The 21,029-nt window shown below is 43.8% G+C and overlaps 1 protein-coding gene across 1 annotated transcript in view; it reads right to left on the bottom strand.

Annotated features, from left to right (window-relative positions):
• Window positions 1–21,029, bottom strand: part of IQCA1 (IQ motif containing with AAA domain 1) — a 266,158-nt gene that overhangs the window by 239,630 nt on the left and 5,499 nt on the right. Inside the window, exon 4 of the mRNA XM_044675690.1 lies at window positions 19,213–19,259. Within this exon, the coding sequence (XP_044531625.1) occupies window positions 19,213–19,259 (47 nt within the window). The remainder of the gene's footprint in view (window positions 1–19,212; window positions 19,260–21,029) is intronic.

The raw sequence follows: 21,029 nt of genomic DNA, 5'->3' as shown, positions 1-21,029 counted from the left end.
AGAGAGAGAGAGAGAGAGAGAGAGAGAGAGAGAGAGAATCTGGGTTTCTAAGTGGCCATTCACAGCTCAATCCAACTATCAGCTTTGACCTCCCATTTTCAAACTCAGAAGCTTGCTGCCTTGGTGCTGGCCTCTGGTTATTTCTCCTACTGTAGCTCAGAACTCCTAAACTCAAGCCATCCCTCAGCTTCAGGGCTCTCCCAGGAGCACAGCCATTATCACAAGGGTTAATGAGCCTTTCTAAAGGGAAGTGCAACTGGGAGAATCAACTGACCGATTTCCTCAAGAACAGGTTTTGCCAGCCAAACCTCATTCTTTCTTTGATGGGGCTACTAGTCAGTCATTCAGCAGAATAACAGATTGGATAAGTCCAGATTTCTGCAAAGTATTGAACAGATTCCATGCAGCCTCTGTGTCCAAAGGACTGTCTCTTGACCTGAAAGGTTCAGGAACCCTTGAGGGGATATTCTCACCCTCCCGGTAAACTGTAACCTCTACACGGCACTGACGCTGCTCTCTTTGGAGCACGCTCTTCACAATATTTGAGAAAAAAGTTTCATCTAAAGGAGAAAAACACCTACAAAAACCCTTGAATGGCCAACCCCGTGTCCCAAATATGTGTGCAAATGCCAAATCGCCATCCTGAATGTCTGAGAGCCTCTGATAGAAGAATGAGAACATTCTCCCAGAAGTCCATGGGAAAGTAGACTCGAGTCCTTCTCCAAGGTGTTCCCCTTCACCACCCACCCCAGAGCTCCAGCGTTTTAAACATCTCCTGGTTTTACACAGTTCCCACCACACTGTAACCAAGTTTCTCACACAGTCAGGACAAAGTTATTATTGCCTTTCAAATTCATACAATGGCTTTTAAATGCTTTTCAAACAGTCTAAATAAAGTTTGCTGAATGTCTTGATGGAGACATATTCTCACCTGCGTAAAGCTTGTAGCATCTTATCATTCAATTGAAGTGGGGTGGGGTAATTGAGCTGATTCTCATCCTTACATACATGTACATGTAAACCTTATGTGCAAACTACTGTAACACTGGAGAGTTTAGCGGAGAGACTGCTGGACTAGGAGGTAGGAGACTTGGTGTCCATCTTGCCTTTGACACTTCATGGTTGTGTAACCATGGGCAGATTTATTCATCTTCCTGAGCCTCAGTTTATATAACCGTAAAACGTGATTGATGATAATTGCCCCATCTGCCTTCTGTCAGAGTTGGGAGGAAAGTGCTTCATGAATGTAAATTATTCTGTTATTATCATAGACTATAGATCAAAAGTGGAAAGGGTCCTCATAGGTCAAGCCTCTCATTTTACAGATGAGGAAACTGAGGCACAGGCAAGTGAAGAATCTTGCCCAAAGTCACACAGGTAGGTAGAGACAGGTTTAAAACCTAGTCCTCTGACTCCAGGGCACTGTGTTGCCTCTCTTTTATTATTAGTCATTTGCCATCGTCCCTGAACTATAGCATTCATCTCTTCTCATTTGGCACCTATGTGGATGACAGCCTCATTCATATACTTCCTAGCAATGTGATCCTGGATAAGTCACCTACCACCCTGGGCCTTAGTGTCCTCAATTATAAAAAAGAAGGTGTTTGACCAGATGCTCTCTGAGGTCCCTTCCAGGTATATATATTTTTTTAAACCCTCACCTTCCGTCTTAGACTCAATACTGTGTATTGGCTCCAAGGCAGAAGAGTGGTAAAGATAGGAAATGGGGGTCAAGTGACTTGCCCAGGGTCACACAGCTAGGAAGTGTCTGAGGCCAGATTTGAACTCAGGACCTCCCGTCTCTAGGCCTGGCTCTCAATCCACTGAACCACCCAGCTGTCCCCCTTCCAGGTATATTTCTGCAATAATAATAACTAAGTGAGCAGATATCTATTTGCAAGAATCAGCCCATTCCTTTTGCTGTTGTACCAGACTTGGGAGACTTTAATTAGGTAATAGCAAGTCACTGGACATTTGTGTCAAGGGGAGATGTGATCAGAGCCTGAATATTTAGAAGCTTAATGTGGATTCAAATCGAGTCTGCTGTATAGGGCAATGTCTCCTCAAGACTGCCATTGAATTTCTTCTGGGTCATCTATTGTTGACCAACATTTGGCTCTTCCATCACTTGGCACGGTGTTTCCAGAGATATCCACAATCATAAATGTTGAGCAAGTCAAAACAGATTGCAATGAACACACACCAGATGTTTTTCAGAGAGAATTACAGCAAGGATTTAACTCTAGTTGTTGGCCATTTTCCAAGTGGTTTGTTCATCGGATTTTCAGAAAACTAGTTAATGATAACGTGTGACTTGAACCAAACTCTTCATAATACATCCAAATGAGCAGAGTGTTAAGATCAAATGAATCAGAAGAAGAATGGCCACTTCCACAGAAGAGTGGAAAATATGTAGTCTGGAGATGAGGGAATGTTCAAGCTGGAGGGACCTTAAAGATGATCTCCTGCGATTATCAGAGTCAGATGGGGCGGCGCACGCATATGCATGCAAAAGTTTGCTGTCAAGACCATCAGTTATATTAGGAAGCTCTTTTTTGGGAAGGAGGGAGTTTGCCCACTTAGAGAGAAAATCCAAAGACCAAATGAGACTCACAGAGGAGCCCCTGCTCCACAGGGTCCCGGTTTCTTGGTTAATGCTAACCCTACAAAAGCCGGAATCCCAAAAGACCCTCTTAAGACTTGAGAAAAAGAACTTGGGTGTGTGTGTGTGTGTGACCTGATTGTGAGAAATCTCCCTGTACCCAATGCTCTGCCACTGATGGTCTAGGACACTGAGGCATCAAATGAGTGACTTTGGGTCATGCAACGAGTAAAGTCAGAAACCAGTCTTGATTCCGAGGCCAGCTTTCTAGACACTTGTTGATTGGTGAGCAATAATTTATTAAGTGATTACCACATGCCAAGCCCTCTGCTATGTTAAAGATATAAAGAAAGGTCAGGGAGGGGAAAGTCCCTGCCTTCAGGGATGTCACAGTCTGATGGAGAAGACAACATGCCTGCAAGACACATACAGGGTCTATGGAAGGGAGTCTCAGAGGGGAGTCCTTAGGTCATCTCAGGCAGTCACAGCATCCTCAAACTGACACTCATAGATTTAGACATCTCAGAGGCCTTCAGATTCAACCTTCTCCTTTTACAGATAAATAAACTGAGGACCAGAGAGATTAAGAGATTTATTTGCTAAGGGTCCCCAAAGGAATAAATATCTGAGGCAGCATTCTAACTCAGGTCTTCTTGGCTGTAATCCATGGCTTTATCCATTGTTCCATTCTCCCTGTTCTTTCCTATTGAAATATATTTTGCCTTTCCCTGAGCAAGAATTTTCTTAAATTCCAGAAGGATCACTAATTTCAAGACAAGGAAAGGTAAACTATTTTTTATTTATTTTTTATCCAAATAGATTAGCATTCCTCCCCACCCCACAGGCTTCCCATGCCTTTCATTCAGCAACTTTTAGTGCAATACGATCAACCAACAATTAGGGCTAATCCAGGTGCAGTGGGCTGCCTCAGCACAGAAAGTCTTTGAACAAAGGCTGGATGGCCATGTATAGGAGTGTTGTTAAATGGGAATTCTAGATGCTTCTGAGGTCCCTTCTAACCCTGAGATTCTGAGACTAAGACTTGAAGATTCATCCCCTATAAAGGAGTTTTCACACATCTTAGGGAGGATGGGACATCTCCCAAGATAAGATTTTTGTGATATTATGCTCTAGTTTGGCAGAGGAGATGGAGGGCTAATCTCTGAGTCGAGAAGACCTAGATTCAAGTCCGGATCTCTCAGCGACCAAGTCAACTCTCTAAAACCAAGGTGAAGAGCAGGAGCTAATCTGCATCACCAAAGGGAGTTTCCTCACCAGGGAGTTCACAAGTCCAGGTCCAAACTCTCCCTGTCTGCCTCCCCCCCCCCCAAAGATATGCAAGATAAGCCTTGTAATAGAATACATCGCTGTTCATATCGTGGTGAGCCAAAACACTCTCTCCAAATGGAAAATAATCTAACCATAGCAAAAGCAATTTTGTCTAGTTTGTTCCCCGAGCGTGCCATGAACTAGCTTAAGCAAGATCTAGACAACAGATATGGGAGGTGCTGACAGATTTGCCTGGAAGTTCTAGTCATTTCCAGTGCTCGTCCCTCTCCCTCTGCAGGCTCTTGGAACGTTGAAATGGAAAGAGCTCTGGCTTTGGAAGCTGGGAAGAGCTTGGTTTGAATCCCAACCTCTGTGAGCCACAGGAAGAGCATTGGACCCCTCCTAGATCCAGCCTCCTCAGCTGCAAAATTGGGACTCATCATAACCTGTGGTTCCTGACTCCCTAGGTTACTGGGAGAATAAATATCTGTAGCCTGGAGTACTTTGAATAAAGAGCTGCATTTGGAGTCAGGAAGACCCACGTTCAAGTCCTGCCTCAGACACTTAACTAGCTGTGCGAACCTGGGCAAATCTAACCCTCGGTTTCCTTATCTATAAAATGGGGATAATGATTGCACCGACTTTCCTCCCAGGGATGCTGTGAAGATTAAATGAGATTACCTACGTAGAATATTTTACAAGCCTCCAATCATTGATTAAGTTCCTACTAAGCAAAGTGTCTGCTGGGATTTTTCCATCTAGTGGGAAGGTGTGGATGACACACTTTGGCTCTGGTCCAACAACTTCCAATAATAGCAGAGCAAGTGTCGAACTGGAAATGGAAGGCATAGGGCAGGTCTGTGTTGTGAATTTACCCCCAAACCAATTCAGAGAGGAGCTGGACACACCAAGTGCTCTGTTCCCTGGAAGTAGTAGGTATTACAATGAGCCAGGGAAGCCCCTTTGACGTGCCATCGGCATCACTTCCACTAGGAAGCCAATGTCAGGGAGACGTGTGTGTGTGTGTGTGTGTGTGTGTGTGTGTGTGTGTGTGTATGTGTGTGTGTGTGTTGCCTTTATGGTCTATAAATAAAGTTTTCCAGGGGAGAAGGAGATGGGGAAGAACAACAGGGTGCTAACCAGAAGCAGGATGTTTTCTTTTTTTATTATTATCCTGTTTGGGGGTAAACACTGGAGGAGCTTTTGTAGCCCAGATGCAGAGAGCATTTCTCATTGTTTTAACACCTGCTGGCCTTTAAAAGGAACCTGGTTTGGCCAAGCCATTGACAAAATCCATCTAAAAAAGCCCCACTCAATGGCCCTCTCAGAGATCTTGATATGAACCTTGGAACGAATACTATTTATCCAATCTTGTTTTCTTAATTTTGAATCAGCATTTTTGCCTTCACAAGATTTCTCATGGAGACAATAGGTCCTGGTTCCCAGGTGGGAAAGGGAAGAACAATAATGAACAATTCTCTTTGGCCTAGGGGGAAAGGATGATGGTGTAGGGGCCAAAAACCTGAGGTTCAAATCCTACCTCTGACACTTGATACTCGTGTGACCTTGAGCAAGTTACTTAAGATGATGTCCCTGGGCATAGGTGTCCTCACTATAAAAATGAAAGGATTGGATTAGATGGCCTCATGGGACCTTCTAGCCATAAATATATGATCCTGTCTATGGGAATTAAAGCAAGCTCCTGACCTCTCAGTGCCTCAGTTTCTCCTCAAAAGTGAGAGGTCTAAACAAGGTAATCTAATTCATGATCTTATGATAAATTGGAAACTTTTGTGAAGGAAATATCATCTGGAAATTAGGCATACTGAGTGCCCATATAAATCATACAAATCCCCCCAATTATTTTAAAACTAAAAAGGAAAACAATCTAAGTTTAAACCTTTGTTACAATGACATAAACTAGTTAGAATTGAAGAGGCAATTAGTTTAGACTAAAAAAATTAAAGTTAAAAAGAATTCTCACGCTTTAAAAAAAATTGCTTCCTTCTTCACTCCCTCCTCTTTGTCTATTGCATAGATTCCTCGCTTTCCTTTTCCTTAAAAAATAAATAAGGGCAGTTAGAGTGTCTGGTCATGTGATTTCATTTAATATTGGAAACCTTTATAGTTGACACTCTCCATACCGATGTAGCCCCTGACTCTGTCATTTAGAGCCTCATCCAAGCACTGGGAGGTTCAATGATTTGCCCAACAACACACAGCAAATGTATGTGGGAGTCAGATTTAATTAAACTCGGATTTTCCTGACTCCAAGAGCATCTGTCTGCCTGATGCCCACAATGCCCGTCATTTGTTGATGAGTTCTACAGGATTCATTCAGTTATATCTGACTTTTTGTGACTCCATTTGGGGTTTCCTTAGCCAAGATACTGGAATGGTTTGCCATCTCCTTCTCCCACTTATTTTATAGATAAGGAAACTGAGGCAAATAGGCTTAAATGTCTTGTCCAGGTTGCCCCAGCCAGTAAATTTCTGGGGCCATATTTGAATTCAGGAAGATGGGTCTTCTTGACTTGTCCTGGCCCTTAGCTCCCCACGTTCTAATATGGCTGTATCTTAGTATCTCAGCTTCAGTTCCTCTGCAAATCGAGGGGATTGGATCCTCTGGCCTCTAAGATCTCTTCTGATCCTTTGGATTATATTGAGACAAGATCTCTTTCATTTAAAGTCCATTTGGACCCCAGTAGGATCTCAATAGATTCTATTATTGTCTTATCAGATAACATATGTAGGCATTATCAAATGAGACAATATTTTTCAATTGCTTAGACAATGCTTGGCATATACGTGTTTAACAAATATTTGTTTCCTTCCTTCTTTCCCCCGTGCTGATGATTTCCCTGTCTATTTGCCCAGGTCTGACTTGCCTCCTGGTCTCCAGACTCAGATCTTGAACTGAGCATCTCAACCTGGATATCCTTTATCCAGACATCTTACCCTCAACATGTCCAAAACTGAACTCCTCTCCCCGAGCTGACAACCCTTCCCTCCTCCTTACTTTCTTCTTTCTGTTGAGGGTACCGCCATTCTTCCAATCTCTCAGACTAAGTAGTCCTCCACTCCTGACTCTGGGGCCCTCATATTTAATCAGTTGCCAAATCTTGTCATTTCTACCTTCTTGACTCTCACCTATATGCTGTCTTCTCTCTCCTCTACCGCCATGTTGGTGCAGACCCCCATCACCTCATGTCTGAGCTATGGCAATAGCTTCTTGGGGGAGGGGTCTGCCTGCCTCTAGCCTACCTCCCCTCCAGACCACCCTCCACTCGGCTATCAAAGTAATCTTCCTAAAGTGGAGGTCTGACCAAGTCATTCCCTTGCTCAATACACTTCAGTGGCTGCCTGTCATTTCCAGGATCAATTTGTTATCTATTTGGCTTTCACAGCCCTTTGTAACCTGGCTTCTTCTTACACATCACTTCCCTATACATACTCTGAATCAATGATGCTGGCATCTTTGTGGTTCCTCCCACAAGACCCTTCGTCTCTCCTTTTGTTTTTCTGTCATTTTTCAGTTGTGTCCAACTCCTCATGACCCCATTTGGGGTCTTCTTGGCAAAGGTCCTAGAGAGACTTGCCATTTACTTCTCCAGTTCACTCTATAGATGAGGAAGCTGAGGTAAATGGGGTTAAGTGACTTACTCAGGGTCACACAGCTAAGAAATATCTGAGGCGAGATTTGAACTCAGGAGATGAGTCTTCCTGACTTCAGACCTCTTGCTTTATCCATTGCGGGGCTGCGGAGCCACCCTCCATCTCTCGATCTCATTCATTTTCACTGGCTGTCCCCATGCCTGGAATGCTCTTCCTCCTCATCTCCACTTCCTGACTTTCCTGTTTTTTTTTTGTTTGTTTTTGTCAAGTTCCAGCTAAAATTCCACCTTCTACCAGAAGTATTTCCTGATGCCCCTGAAGGTAAATGACTTCCTTCTGTTGATTATTTCTAATCTATCCGGTCTTTTGCTTGTTTATACAAAGTCATTTGCATGTTGTCTTTCCCAATAGACTGTGATCTAAAAAAAAGCCAAAACGTCCCCTTTCTTTGCATGCCCAGTAAGTAAGGATCACAGTGGCTGGTGTTGCCTTGATTTCACTCTCTCTGGGGACTCCAATAAAGGGGGCTACACAGATTCAGGGGAGCCACCAGGTTCCTTCCAGCTGAGCTGTCCTACCACGGAAAAGATTCCCCTGGCTCCCTTGTTCCCCTTTATAACGGGGTCATCTTGGGAACGTTGAAGCCAGGCTACAAATACCAGTCCAACTGGCAGGGCAGGCTTACCTTTTAGAGGCTGGCTGCCCACAGCAGAGCCTCCCAAGAGGAGAGCCACAGATGTTCTCCTCAAGGGCACTGATGGCATTGATAAGCTTGATTCCCCCACCTGGCTGCCTTACTGCAATAATCAGCCTCCCCGATGTCACCTTTCGCCTCTAATGAGTGTGGCATAGGATCACACGTGTAGAGCTGGAAGGCACCGTAGAAGCCGTAGAGCCTAACATTTTCTATTCCAGGTATGAAGGCTGAAGCCTCGCAGGGTGAATTGGCTTGCCCACTATCACACACCTCCTTAAGTGACAGACAGAATTTGAACCCAAGTTCTCTGACTTCCCATCCAGTGCTCTTGCTAGCATGATGCACTGGTATGATGATGAGACACCATTAAAAGCACCGCGGGCGCACCCCAAGCCCTGAATAAAAAAAATCACGGATGTCCATTTCTATAGCCACCTTTAGGGTTTACGAAAGTACTTTTTCTTAATGACCTTGTGTGATCCTCATTTGACAGTTGAGGAAACCGAGGCTCAGAGAAGGGAGACAACTAATAGTGTTTGGAGCAGGGATTTGAACTCAGGTCTTCCCACTTTGCCATCATTTTTTCTTTAGAAATCTCCATATACAACCAACCTCTCTGGTGTCTTCAGAGACTGCCACTTTCTTCGTTATTGAGATCACTTGCAACTCAAATTCATTTTTTAGAGACACTCATCCCTCTTAAGTTATGCAGAACTGGAAGGAGTCTCTGGCATTCTTCTCCAAACTCTTTATTTTCCAGCTGTGACTTGCCTAAGGTCACGCAGGTACTAAGAAGTAGAGACATGATTCCTAGCCTCTGAACCCATAGCCAGCCTTCTTTCCAGCGAGTTCCCTTCCCCAGCTTCTGCCTATAGGAGCAAGATTTTGGTTATTCTTAATAATCTGGTGGGGAGGCGGGTGGGACAGCTAGATGACCCAAGAGCCTGAGAGCCAGGCCTGGAAATTGGAGGTCCTGCGTTCAAATGTGGCCTCAGACACTTCCTAGCTATGTGACCCTGGGCAAGTCACTTAACTCCAATTGCCTAGCGTGTACTGCTCTTCTGCCTTGGTATTGATCCCAAGACACAAGATAAGGGCTTTTAAAAATAATACATTAAAATCTGAAGAGGTCCCATAAGGCTCCCCTGATTTGATGACCCATGAGCAGAGCCTTAATGGGATATCCAGGCTCCTGAGATGGAGGGGACAAAGTCAAGTGGGGGTGGGGAGGGTTCTAAGTTCTGAGCTGGGGTGACAGCTGGGATGGGGGGGCAGTTTCGCTGGATCATGAAGTATGGGAAGGGGGATCATGTGACATGAACCTAGAAAGGTAGGCTGGAGGCAGACCCTGAAAGACGGTAAAGGCAAAACTGAAAAAGGTTTCCATTTTATGTAAGAAGCCGCTGGAAGTCCTGAGGAAGGCAGCGAAGGGTCCGAGCTGTGCCTTAGATGCCGTAGAGCCGAAAATTGTATATTCCACACAAGGTTGGTTTGTCTAGCTGTGCGGATCAGGAAGACGAGAAACGGGACCACCGAAGAGTCCATGAGGATCCGTGCGGGCCACACAGTGACTTCCCAAACTACACTCTCCTGTTTATTTCTCTTGTGACACTCCCCAGTCCCATTTTAAGCTGCTTCAGGCAGCCCTTGGAGGGTCGTGGACTGCAGTCAGAGATGAAGTCCCTCTGGAACAGACGTCGAGAAATGGAAAGGATCGAGAACCAAGTAGGGAAACCATTTAGAGTGGTCTAGAATCACAGCATTAGAGGATCTAGGTTTGGGAAGAACCTCTAGAACCATCCAGGTCCAAGCCCTACCTCAAAGGCATTCTTGCCACCAGATCCAAGAGGCTATCATCCAGCTTTTGCCTCAGACCTCAAGAGAGGACCACCCGCCTCCTCCGGAGACAGCAGTCCCTTTGGGTCAGCCCCCTGGCTGGGAAGGTTCTCTTGAACTCTAGCCCAAACCCTCTTCTCTGTGACTTCCTTCCATTCCAGGTCCCGGTTCTGCCCGCTGGGGCCAAACCCATGGCGAATCCCCTGGCAAACAAGAGCTCTTCCGAAACTTTGGAGTCTCTGGAATTGTTTATGGGTGAGAGCCATGCCAAGCAAATGAGCATATCGCAGTGTTCCCAGCATTCAAATGAGTTCACCCAAACAACCCGATAATTACCTCGAGCGCAGAGACTGCTCGTTATTTCCCCTCCCCATTTTTGTGATTACAGATTTGATGCAGGGAAACTTCATTAGAACCAGAAAGGTGCAAGTTGCCAAAGGACAACTTCTGATTAAGATGCAGCCTTTAATGTAATCCAGTCAATCCTCCAGGAGTTGGGACTAATTAGGATAAAGCCACTCGGAATTTTAAAATATTTTTCAGGAAATTCAATGTTATCATCTTCAAGTACTAGGCAATAATCAAAGGGGTCCCTGCTTTAATGAATGCTTGCCCGTGTTATTGGCACGCCAATTGTTCAGATGTAAATAGCGTATAAATACTTCCAAAGAGGCTTTTCTCTTCACCTCCTTAAGCATTACCAGCAGCTGAACTTATTTAGGGTATTTATTTGCACAGCATCCCTGCTCCTCCACCGAGAAAAGAAAGATCCACTTTAATTTAGTCCGGGTGCGAGTGATCGCGAGTTCCAGATCACTTCAGCCCAAGTTCTAAGACCTGTACTCAGGATTGGGTGGGACATACTCAGAGGCTCACATGTTTGTGGATTTGGAACTAGAAGGGACCTCAGGGGAAATCGAGTTCAACTTTCATTTATTACTCATTAAACAATCTTTTTTTTAACCCTCACCTTCCATCTTAGAAGCAATACTGTATATTGGTTCCAAGGTAGAAGAGCAGTAAGGGGAGGCAATGGGGCTTAAGTGACTTGCCCAGGGTCACAACAGCTATGGCTGAGGTCAAATTTGAACCCAGGACCTCCATTTCCAGACCTGGTTCTTTATCCACTGAGCCACCTAGTGCCCCTGTAAGGTAATATCTTAAAGTTGTATGCCTTGTCTTTCTCTGGTTATTTAAGGATTCTGGACACCTTTCCATGTGGTTATTAACAACTTGTATTGTCTTTGAAAAATTGTCCATTCGTCTTTTTTGACCATTTCTCAGAAATTCAAAGTTAGAAAGGAGCTTAGTGACCAATTAATTTGATAAATCCCCCTCCCCCCCACCAATAATTCCCTCTACAACACATTCTACAAGTGGTCATGCCATATTTACTTGAAGACTTTAGTTGAAGAGGAATCTACTGTTTTCGGAACCAGCCCATTCTCCTTTGGAGCAGCACATATTTTTAGGAAGACCTTTTTCCTTTACGCACACTCTAAATGGACTTATTCTTGATTTCTACATTTAATTCCTTATTTTACCTTCTGAAGCCAAAAAGAACAAATCGGATTCCTTTCACGTTTATCAGCCATTCAGATACTTGAAGATGGCCATGATGTACCTCATGAGTCTTCTCTTCTCCTAAGGAAACATTCCCAGTTCCTTCAACTTATCCTCAGATGGCTTAGATGGATGCCCTCATCATTGTGTCTGCTTTCGTCTGGATACCTTCCAATCTATCCATGTTCTTCATGAACTATAGTGCCCAGAGATGGTCCAACCATGGCAGAGCAGAGTAGGACTCTCATCTCCTTATTCCTAGACGCTCTCTCCCTCTTTCTTTATGCAGGCCAAGATCATATGATCTTTTCTGATTCCCACATCTTTGAAGAATCCAATCATTTAGGGGGCAGCTGGGTAGCTTAGTGGATTGAAAGCCAGGTCCAGAGATGGGAGGTCCTGGGTTCAAATCTGACCTCAGACACTTCTTAGCTGTGTGATCCTGGGCAAGTCACTTAACCCCCGTTGCCTAGCCCTGACTACTGTTCTGCCTCAGAGCCAATACACAGTATTGACTCCAAGACGGAAGGTAAGGGTTTAAAAAAAAAGAATCCAACCATTAGATTCATTCATTTATCCCATTTGTCTTATGGATGAAAATCTCTCCCCTTACTCTTTTCTCTGCTTCACAACTTCAATAGTTCTGGGATTTCCATCAATGTGGGAACTTTCTGTAAAAAAAAAAAAAAAGAACAGATCACAACGCATCTATGTCTTTTCATTCTAGGAAACTCTCATCCCCATCCTCACTCCCTCCCCTGCCCAACGGACAAAAACCAAAACCTACATAGAGGTGCCTTCCTCATCATCCCTTGGAAGATATGGGCTAGACATCTGTTATCCTGTCTGTATTCTCAATACATGACCAGCCTACTTTTTCTCAATCAAATATCTCTCTCCTGACATGCCCTGATTCTGCCTACTCCTGGCTGCCACTGCCTTTTGAGAGCACAGAACCACAGATCTAAAGTAAAGAGGGACCTCAGAGGTCCCCTAGTCTAATGGCCTCAGTTTGCAGATGGTGAAACTTCACCTGAGGAAGTTCAAGTGACTTCCTTAATGTTACACAAGTAATAAGTATTTGAATTTAGATTCAAACCGAGTCTTTTGCAATTTTAATCCAGAGAACATTAATGAGAGAATGTCAGTGTTAGATGTCCCTTTGTTTCCTGGAGAAGAAATGTTTGACTGTGAATTCGTAGTCAGCAGGGACACTTTGGCTTGGGGGTTTTCCCCTTCCTTTCTTTATATCCCAAAGCTAGCATATAATAAGCATTTTTTGTTGTTGTTTCCATTGTGTCTTATTCTTCATGACCCATCTGGGGTTTTCTTAGCAAAGACACTGGAGTGGTTTGCCAATTCCTTCTCCTGCTCATTTTGCAGATGAGAAAACTGAGGCAAATGAGGTTGTGACTTGTCCAGGGTGGCACAGCTAGTTAAGTGTCTGAAGCCAGATTTGAACTCATGAAGATAAGTCTTCCTGACTCTAAACAACTCTATCTATTGCACCATGAAGCTGCCCAATAAGCATTTGACAGATGCTTATTATTAACTCATTGAGAAGAAGCCTGGGGGCCTTAAAAGTACCCCACAATTTCCCCAAACAGCCTCACAGGCTTCCTTCTCCTCCTATTCAGTCCTGGGCTCACCTCTTTACCCACCCTTAGTATATGCCCAAGCCATGTGGAATCATAGCCCAGGTGTATGGATTAGATGGCTATATCCATATGCAGCCACCAATCCTAATCTGGAGAGAACAAAAACAAAAACATTTTTCATCCGCTTAATTTTCCGATGTGGATAGTTAAAGTTGAACCCTTTTCTGTGGCTCTGACCCCATTCAGGAGTCTCTGCAGTGTTCCAGGTATGTAAAGGGAACCCCTTCCTCTCAGAGTCATGAACTTTCTGCTCATCCGAGCCAGCCCTACGATCATGACCCAGAACTAAGGGTTACTGGTCTGGATCAGAGGGACTTTGATTGGTTCCTGAGATGTGATAGACCAGTGCAAATGAAAAGGAAGTGATATGGAGAAAGAGGACGATTATAAAAAATGAGACAATAGGGAAGAGTTCTTCTCTGGAGGGCTTTGATGGGGGTCTTTCTGTGATTCTGTGGTGGCTTAGGCAAAAGACACTCTTGTGAGCTGGTAAGATTAGGGTGGCAGGCTAGGAAATATTTTTCTACTTCCTTCCCTCCTTATCTCTTTCTTAGACTACATTTATATTAGAATTAAATTGTTAAAAGCTACTATCATCCTCATGACTTAAGGGTTAATTATTTTATAATTGGCGACCACAACAATCTTTTTTAACTAATATTATATTTCCAAACCAATTTCTAAATATTACATTTAGCATATTACATTTTGGGATAATATCAATTCTCAATATTGCACAGGGCTTGATGAAGTCAGCAACATCCCATCCTCCCCTACCCTCCATGACTGAGACAAAAAGCAAAGTAAATTGGAACAGGGAACTCCCAAGGTAGGAAACTGCATCTACTGATGCAGATCAGCACCTCCTCTGAAACTTATAGCTATAGAAAGGTGCCTAGAGCACTAAGAAGTATCTGAGCCCAGGACTTCTTGGCTTTGAGGCTAGATCTTAAGTCCTACTTTTATAACTTACAACTTTGTGACCAAGGAAAAATCACCGAAACTCTCTGAGCCTCAGTTTACTTAATTTTTGCCCCTCAAATAAAAATTAGATCTCTTTTTCTTCTGATATTTTTTTCTTTTCCTTTTTGGTCAGGGGATGGTTAGATAACTGATGGGGTCGGGTACTTATGGATAAAGTGAGCAAACTGAGATCCAGTTTAAATAACCAATCCCAGGAGAGGATACAATATGAGGTGCAAAACTAGACTCATTTTTTTTCCTCCATGTAGATATTCAATTTTCTCAACAGTTCTTACAGAATAAGGAGTCCCTCTCCCAGGGATTTCCAGTTGTTCCTTCAGTTTTTAGGGAGTTTTTTCCTCAAAACATCAATACTAAATTTGTCTTGTCTCAAATCCAAGATTATCAAATTAAACTGTGTACATACATAGAGACTCCTTCTGGAATTCCCCCAAAACTGTCTCCAACTGTACAGCCTGTCCCAGCTGCCTGGAATGAACTCCCTGCTCCCCTCTGATACTTCCTACCTATGTGACTAAAGGCAAATCACTGACCCTCTTTGAACTGCTGTCTCTCCACTTCCCAAAATGTCATGTTATATGTATTAATTACTTTACAGAATTTCACAAAGATCATGTAAGATGATGTATGTTTTGGTTAATTTGGAAATACATGTTGTGGCCAGGTTGCTCAGTGGACTGAGAGCCAGACCTAGGGATGGGAGGTCCTGGGTTCAAATCTGACTTCAGACACTTCCTAGCTGTGTGACCCTGGGCAAGTCCCTTAACCCCCATTGCCTAGTCCTGACTGCTCTTCTGCCTTGAAACCAATACAAAGTATTGATTCTAAGATGGAAGGTGATGAGGGTTTAGAAAACAAGACTTCATATGTACTATTGATGTCCTGTTGCTTGCCTTCTCAGTAGGAATTATAGGAAAAGAGAATTTGGAATTCAAAATGGAAAAAATGAGTATAAAAATTAATTAACTTTTAAAAGATATGCTCCGTTGGGGATTCTTTTCATGTCCAAATTGAACTAGATGGCCATCGAGGTCTTTCCATTTCTCAAATCCAGTGATTGCATGAACTTACGGTGGCTACGAAGCCCTCTGAAAACTAAAGGACGAGGGCAGCTAGGTGACACAGCAGATAGAGCCCCAGCCCTGGAATTGGGAATCTGTCCTCAGATTCTCCCTTGGCTGTGTGACTCTGGGCAAGTCACTTAAGCCCCCTTTGCTTAGCCCTTGCACTTCTGTCTTAGAATTGATTAATAAGACAGAAAGTGAGGACTTAAAAAAGAATCCCTCCAGATGACTCCGGGGGATGGGGGCTGGCCTTTTTATTGCCTTTTCCCTTGCAATAATGCTGCTGTTTCAAAGGACACTGGATGGTCCTGGAGAGGACCCGTTGATGAAGAAGCCATTAAGAGCAGGAACAGCATTCGAGCTGGGACTCAAAGGATGGATGGGTCAGATTTCAGGCTCAGGAAGAAGAGCTTTCAAGTCTCTGTGCAATAATGTGGCCCCAGATCCATCTCTTTAGAAAAGGTAAATGCCCTGAAGTGAATGGAAAAGGGGACAATGTGGGTGGCAGTCAGCTCCTGGAGAGCAGCCTCCAGACTTGAGTTTCCCCAAACCATGTCCAAGGCAGTTTGGGAAATGTTCTTAGGAAACAACTTCACATGGTGAGAGGGCTAAGGATTAGGGCAGGAATGGGCTTTGAGCTCAGAAGACATGGGTTCAAGTTGGTTTCTGCTGCTTCCTAACCAGGAGACCTTGTGATCTACTTCAGGGATCAGTTGCCTTCTGGGAATTCCCCATGTTGATGAAATCATAGCTCCTCCACTTATTCCTGTAGGTGGTCATTAATGACTGCTATTTCTTAGAAGCTATTTATCGTATAAGGTGGGAATTGAGGGAATCTACTTGAGGAATGACCTGTTTTTAAGGCCAGGACGTTGGAATCTTGCTTGTGATTTCTGCCTCTGTTTCTATTGTATCTAGCCTTTCTCCCAGGGGCTAAATAGTACAGTGGAAAAAACACTGAATCTGGACTTCTGAGACTGAGGTTCAAATCCCACCTGTCATTTAGTGTGAGCTCAGCCACATGACTTCCCCTCTTGGGTCTCAGTTTGTTCCTCTGGAAAGGAGGGCATTGAATGGATGATCACTGAAGTTCCCTTCCAGCTCTGACAGTCCTGTGAGCCTGTGGTGGATCTGAAGGACAATCTGTCCCTTAGCATAGGAGCAGAAGGCTTGATGATGCTCATGCCTAGGCTTAGATGAGGAGGTCTGATGTGAAGAGCTTTTGTTTACACTCAGATCACATCCCAGAGTCTCCATCAGGTTAAGTGTGCTTGGCTGGCACAGAGGGGAGGCAGGAAGGATAAAAGTTTAGAGGAAGGGACTACAGTTCAAATTTAATTAGAAGAGTGGCCCTCTAAGCCCAAACATGAGAGAACTTTCTTGTGGTTCTAGATACATAATGCCATATTTCCCAAGATGTACTCTTTTCAAATCTCAAATTTCAATATCATATTATACTGTTTGTGAGTTTCTTATTACATAAATAAAGGGGGGACCTTATGAGGAACCTAGAGCAGCCCTGTTTGATTGAAGGAGAGTAACATGAAGTATAGGAGAAAGGCACCAGATGGCGAAAGATCTTAGTTGCCTAGAAGGGCTGTCTACTCTACACTGAGGCAGCCAGGTGGTCTAGGTGAAAAAGAGAGTTGGACTTGAAGTTTGGAAGCCTGAGTTCGAATCTGACCTAGGATAGCTACTAGCTATCACTTAACTTATGTTTGCCTGAGGTTTCTCAACTCTAAAATGACAAAAATTAGGTGCAGGGCTGTTGTGAGAATCAAATGAGATATTCTTAAATTTTTGTTAAATTTAAATTGTTTTCCAGATCACATGTTGATACAATTTTAATAATCATTTTCTGACATTTTGCAATCCATATTCTTTCCCTCCTTCCCACCTCTCCCCCTTTCCACGACAGTAGGTGGAAATATAGGTGCCATAAACATGTTCTTATATAATACATCATCATGTTATGAAAGAAGACACATATTGCTTACACTAGAGAAAAATTCATGGAAGAAATTAAGTGAAGAATGGGATGTTTCAATCTGCATTTGGGCTCCATCTGTTCCTTCTATAGTGGTAGAGAGCCCTTTTCCTCATGAGTCTCTCTTGGTTGTCCTGGATCCTTGCCTTGTGGGTAATAGTTAAGTCCTTCACAGTTGATGATCATACATTATTGCTGGCCAATGTTCTCCTGGTTCTGCTCATCTTATGTTGCATCACTTCACAGAAGTCTTTCCAAGTTTCTAAAAAATGATCATCCTGTTCATCATTTCTTATGGTTCACCATTACAATCAGATGCCACGACTTGTTCAGTCACTCCCCAATTGATGCATATCCCTTCAATTTCCAATTCTTTACCACCACAAAAAAAAGAATTGCTAGAAATATTTTCGTACAGGTAGCTCCTTTTCCTCTTTCTCTGATCTTTTGAGGTTCCACATCCCAGACTTAGTCTTTAAGGACTAGCTATCCAGATGAGCAGTGGTGGATGATGATGAGTTTCTATCAGCACCTGAAACAGTTCAAGTCTAACTTCGGGGGGAAAATCTTCCTGTTTCAATTAGTTGGCACCATTTTTTTCCAGTAAATAAAGCTCATAACTTTGAAGTTACTTTAGACATCCTTATTCTTGGTTAGCTCCACATTTAATGATGTCTATCTTTCTAAAAATCTCCTGCATCCATCCTTATTTTTAACTCGCCACCCTTGTGTTGGCCCTCTTGCCCCCACAACTAGATGATAACACTAATTGATTTCCTCCACTTTCCCTGCTCTGATGGGTTCTCCATTCCTCTGCCAAATTGTCTTCCTGCTGTCCAGGGCCCAAGTTTTAAACATCCAGGTATACCCTACGAGGTCCTACCTTCTCCCTAAGCCTGTAATTCAAAGCCATCTATGACTTCTCTCAACTCTTTTCTACCTTCTGGCAGTGACTGTTCCTCCAAGTTGACCTTAAATCTGCCTGATGTGAGCTTTACATATGTTCTTTTGTATACATTTCTTCTTCTATCCCTCAGTGGAATTCTCCCTCTGGAGGAGGATTCTTCTAAAGGGAAGACCTATTTACCATTTATTTCAATAGGATGAATTCCCCTGCAGTTCCAGAGTCCTCAAATTAACACCCATTGATACTCAATGTTTATGTAGTTGAATCTTGAATGCAAAAACAAGCACAAACAACAGTAGAGACAAAAGAAATCAATGGAAAAGACTGGAATGATATCAGCTCACCAAGGAGTTGGCACTTCCACCAAAGGTGAGAAGAGGCGTTGGGTGAGGGAGGCTTCCAGGAGAAGCACTTTTAGCACATTCTTCATTTTCGAGGGCAGCCATCTGATCTGATTATCACTACCATGAATGAGAAAATCAAGAGTTCTCAGAGAATTGAATGGGAACCAGCATCCAATGCACAAGAGCCGGGCTCTTGTTCTGACTCCTTGGGACCCCATTTGGGGTTTTCTTGGCAAAGAGTCTGGCGTCGGTTGCCATTTCCTTTTTCCAGTCCATTTTCTTAGGGGCTCCTATGGATCAGTTCAAATATTTTTCTAATTTTCCAGGCATAAGTAAATTGGAAAAAAAATCACTTGTAAGATCCAATTTAGGAAATGCGATTTTCAGAAGGATAACATGCAAATACCTCAACTGTTTTCTAGCATTGTAGCCCAACGTCAAGATGAGGTTTTAATTAAAGTAATTACAACTTGGTTTACGATTCAAGTAGGGAAAAGCGGCTTATTCTTGATTTCCTGGAAAGAACTCTAAGAAGGCCTGGTTAAGGAATAGGGAGCGTTCTGATGATAAGCAAAGCTACAGCCATTTTGCAAACCAAATGCAAATGCTGATGGGAAATTGTTCTTGTTCCACGTGTACATCCTCCCCTTAAGCTTTGGAGTTCTTGGCATTGTTTTGTCTCTTACCTTTGGGTTTGGGGCATGTCACGAAGTTCTATTTCCCCTGAGTCTGCCTAAGGGTAGAGTTGAGCGAAACCAGAGAGCATTTGTAGAACAAAACAGATGAAAACGCCGAGAGTGTCTTTGATCAGTTCTGCAGTCTATGCACAACCCTGGTAGGTGCTGGAGAGACAAACTCAGAAAGCTGAGAGTCAATCAGGGAAAGGCATGCGCATAGTACAGAATTACACAGATTAGTGTAGAATGTTTTTTTTTAAACCCTTAACTTCTATGTATTGGCTCCTAGGTGGAAGAGTGATAAGGGTGGGCCATGGGGGTCAAGTGACTTGCCGAAGGTCACACAGCTGGGAAGTGTCTGAGGCCGGATTTGAACCTAGGACCTTCAGTCTCTCTCTAGGCCTGACTCTCCATCCACTGAGCTACCCAGCTGCCCCCTAGAATGTTTTTTAGAAGGAAGATGATAGTGGATGGGAAGGAAGGATGGAATCAAGAAAGACTTCCTGTAGGGGGTGGCCATTGAGTTGATCTTTGAAGGAAGATAGGTCTTCTAGGCTAGTGCTGTGGATAGTGGGCTGGCCCTAGAGTTAGGAGGCTCTGAGTTCAAATTTAGATTCAGATACTTGCTCTGATTTTGGCCAAGTCATTTCGCCCTGTTTGCCTCAGTTTCTTCATCTGTCAAATGAGCTAGAGAAGGAAATGGCAAACCACTCCAGTATCTTTGCCAAGAAAATCCCAAATGGGATCACAAAGAGTCAGACATGACTGAAACAACTCAACAAGGACTTCTAAGAGGTGAGAGCCGGGATGGAGAACATTCCAGGCAAGACAAGCAGATTCTGCACATACATCGAGCTGGGAGATAGATTGTCCTGCGGGGAAAGAGTAAGAAGGCCTGTGTGGCTGGATTGTGGAAGCCACGAGAGGGAGCAAGATGTAATTAGTCTAGAGAGATAAGCTGAAGCCAGACCTTAAAAGCCAAAGGGAGGAGGAATCTGCATTTTGTCTTAGAGGTAATAGGGAGCCACTAGAGTTTTCTGGGAAGAGAAGCAACCTAGTCAGAGCTCTGACTTAACAATGGCCTTTTGGCATCTGTGTAGGAATGGATTGGAAAAACTGGACTCACAGAGACCAATTGGAGTCTGTTGCAAAGCTATTGTCCAGGCACTGTGAGGGACTGAATCAAGGTGGGGGTCCTATTAGGGGAGGCGGGGCCTGGGCTGGAGAGATAATGGGGTGATAGAATCAACAGGCTTTACATCTGCCTGGATGAGGATGGGAAAGAGCTGAGGATGACGGAGGTGGTGAACTGGGGGGCCTAGAAAGAAAGCGGCACCCTTAACAGAAATAGCGCAGGGAGGAGGGGGGAAGACAAGGAATTCCTGGTGCCAGGCCTCATCGCTTCACACCTGGACTATCCCATGAGCCCTCCCCTAGCTCTCTCGGCCTCAAGCCTCTCCCCACTCTGATCCATCCACCGCTCAGCTGATAAAGTCATCTCCAAAACACACACACACACACATATGCAACCCATCCCCACTCACCCCCCCACTCTCTCTCCCTCACACACACATATGCCACCCACACTCGCTCACACACATATACACACACTCTCACATACTCACACACACATTCACACACACACTCACACATAAACATATGCCATCTACACTCACACCCACATACATTCTCACACACTCACACACTCTCACACACACTCACACACATATGCCATCCACACACTCACACATACACATATGCCACCCGCACCCACTCACACACACATATTCTCACACACTGACACACTCACCCACACATACACATAT

Source organism: Gracilinanus agilis, chromosome 4 (assembly GCF_016433145.1).
Source record: "Gracilinanus agilis isolate LMUSP501 chromosome 4, AgileGrace, whole genome shotgun sequence".
Classification (NCBI taxonomy): Eukaryota; Metazoa; Chordata; class Mammalia; order Didelphimorphia; family Didelphidae; genus Gracilinanus; species Gracilinanus agilis.
The sequence above is the reverse complement of the archived record's forward strand: the minus strand, read 5'-3'. Positions and strand labels throughout refer to the sequence as shown.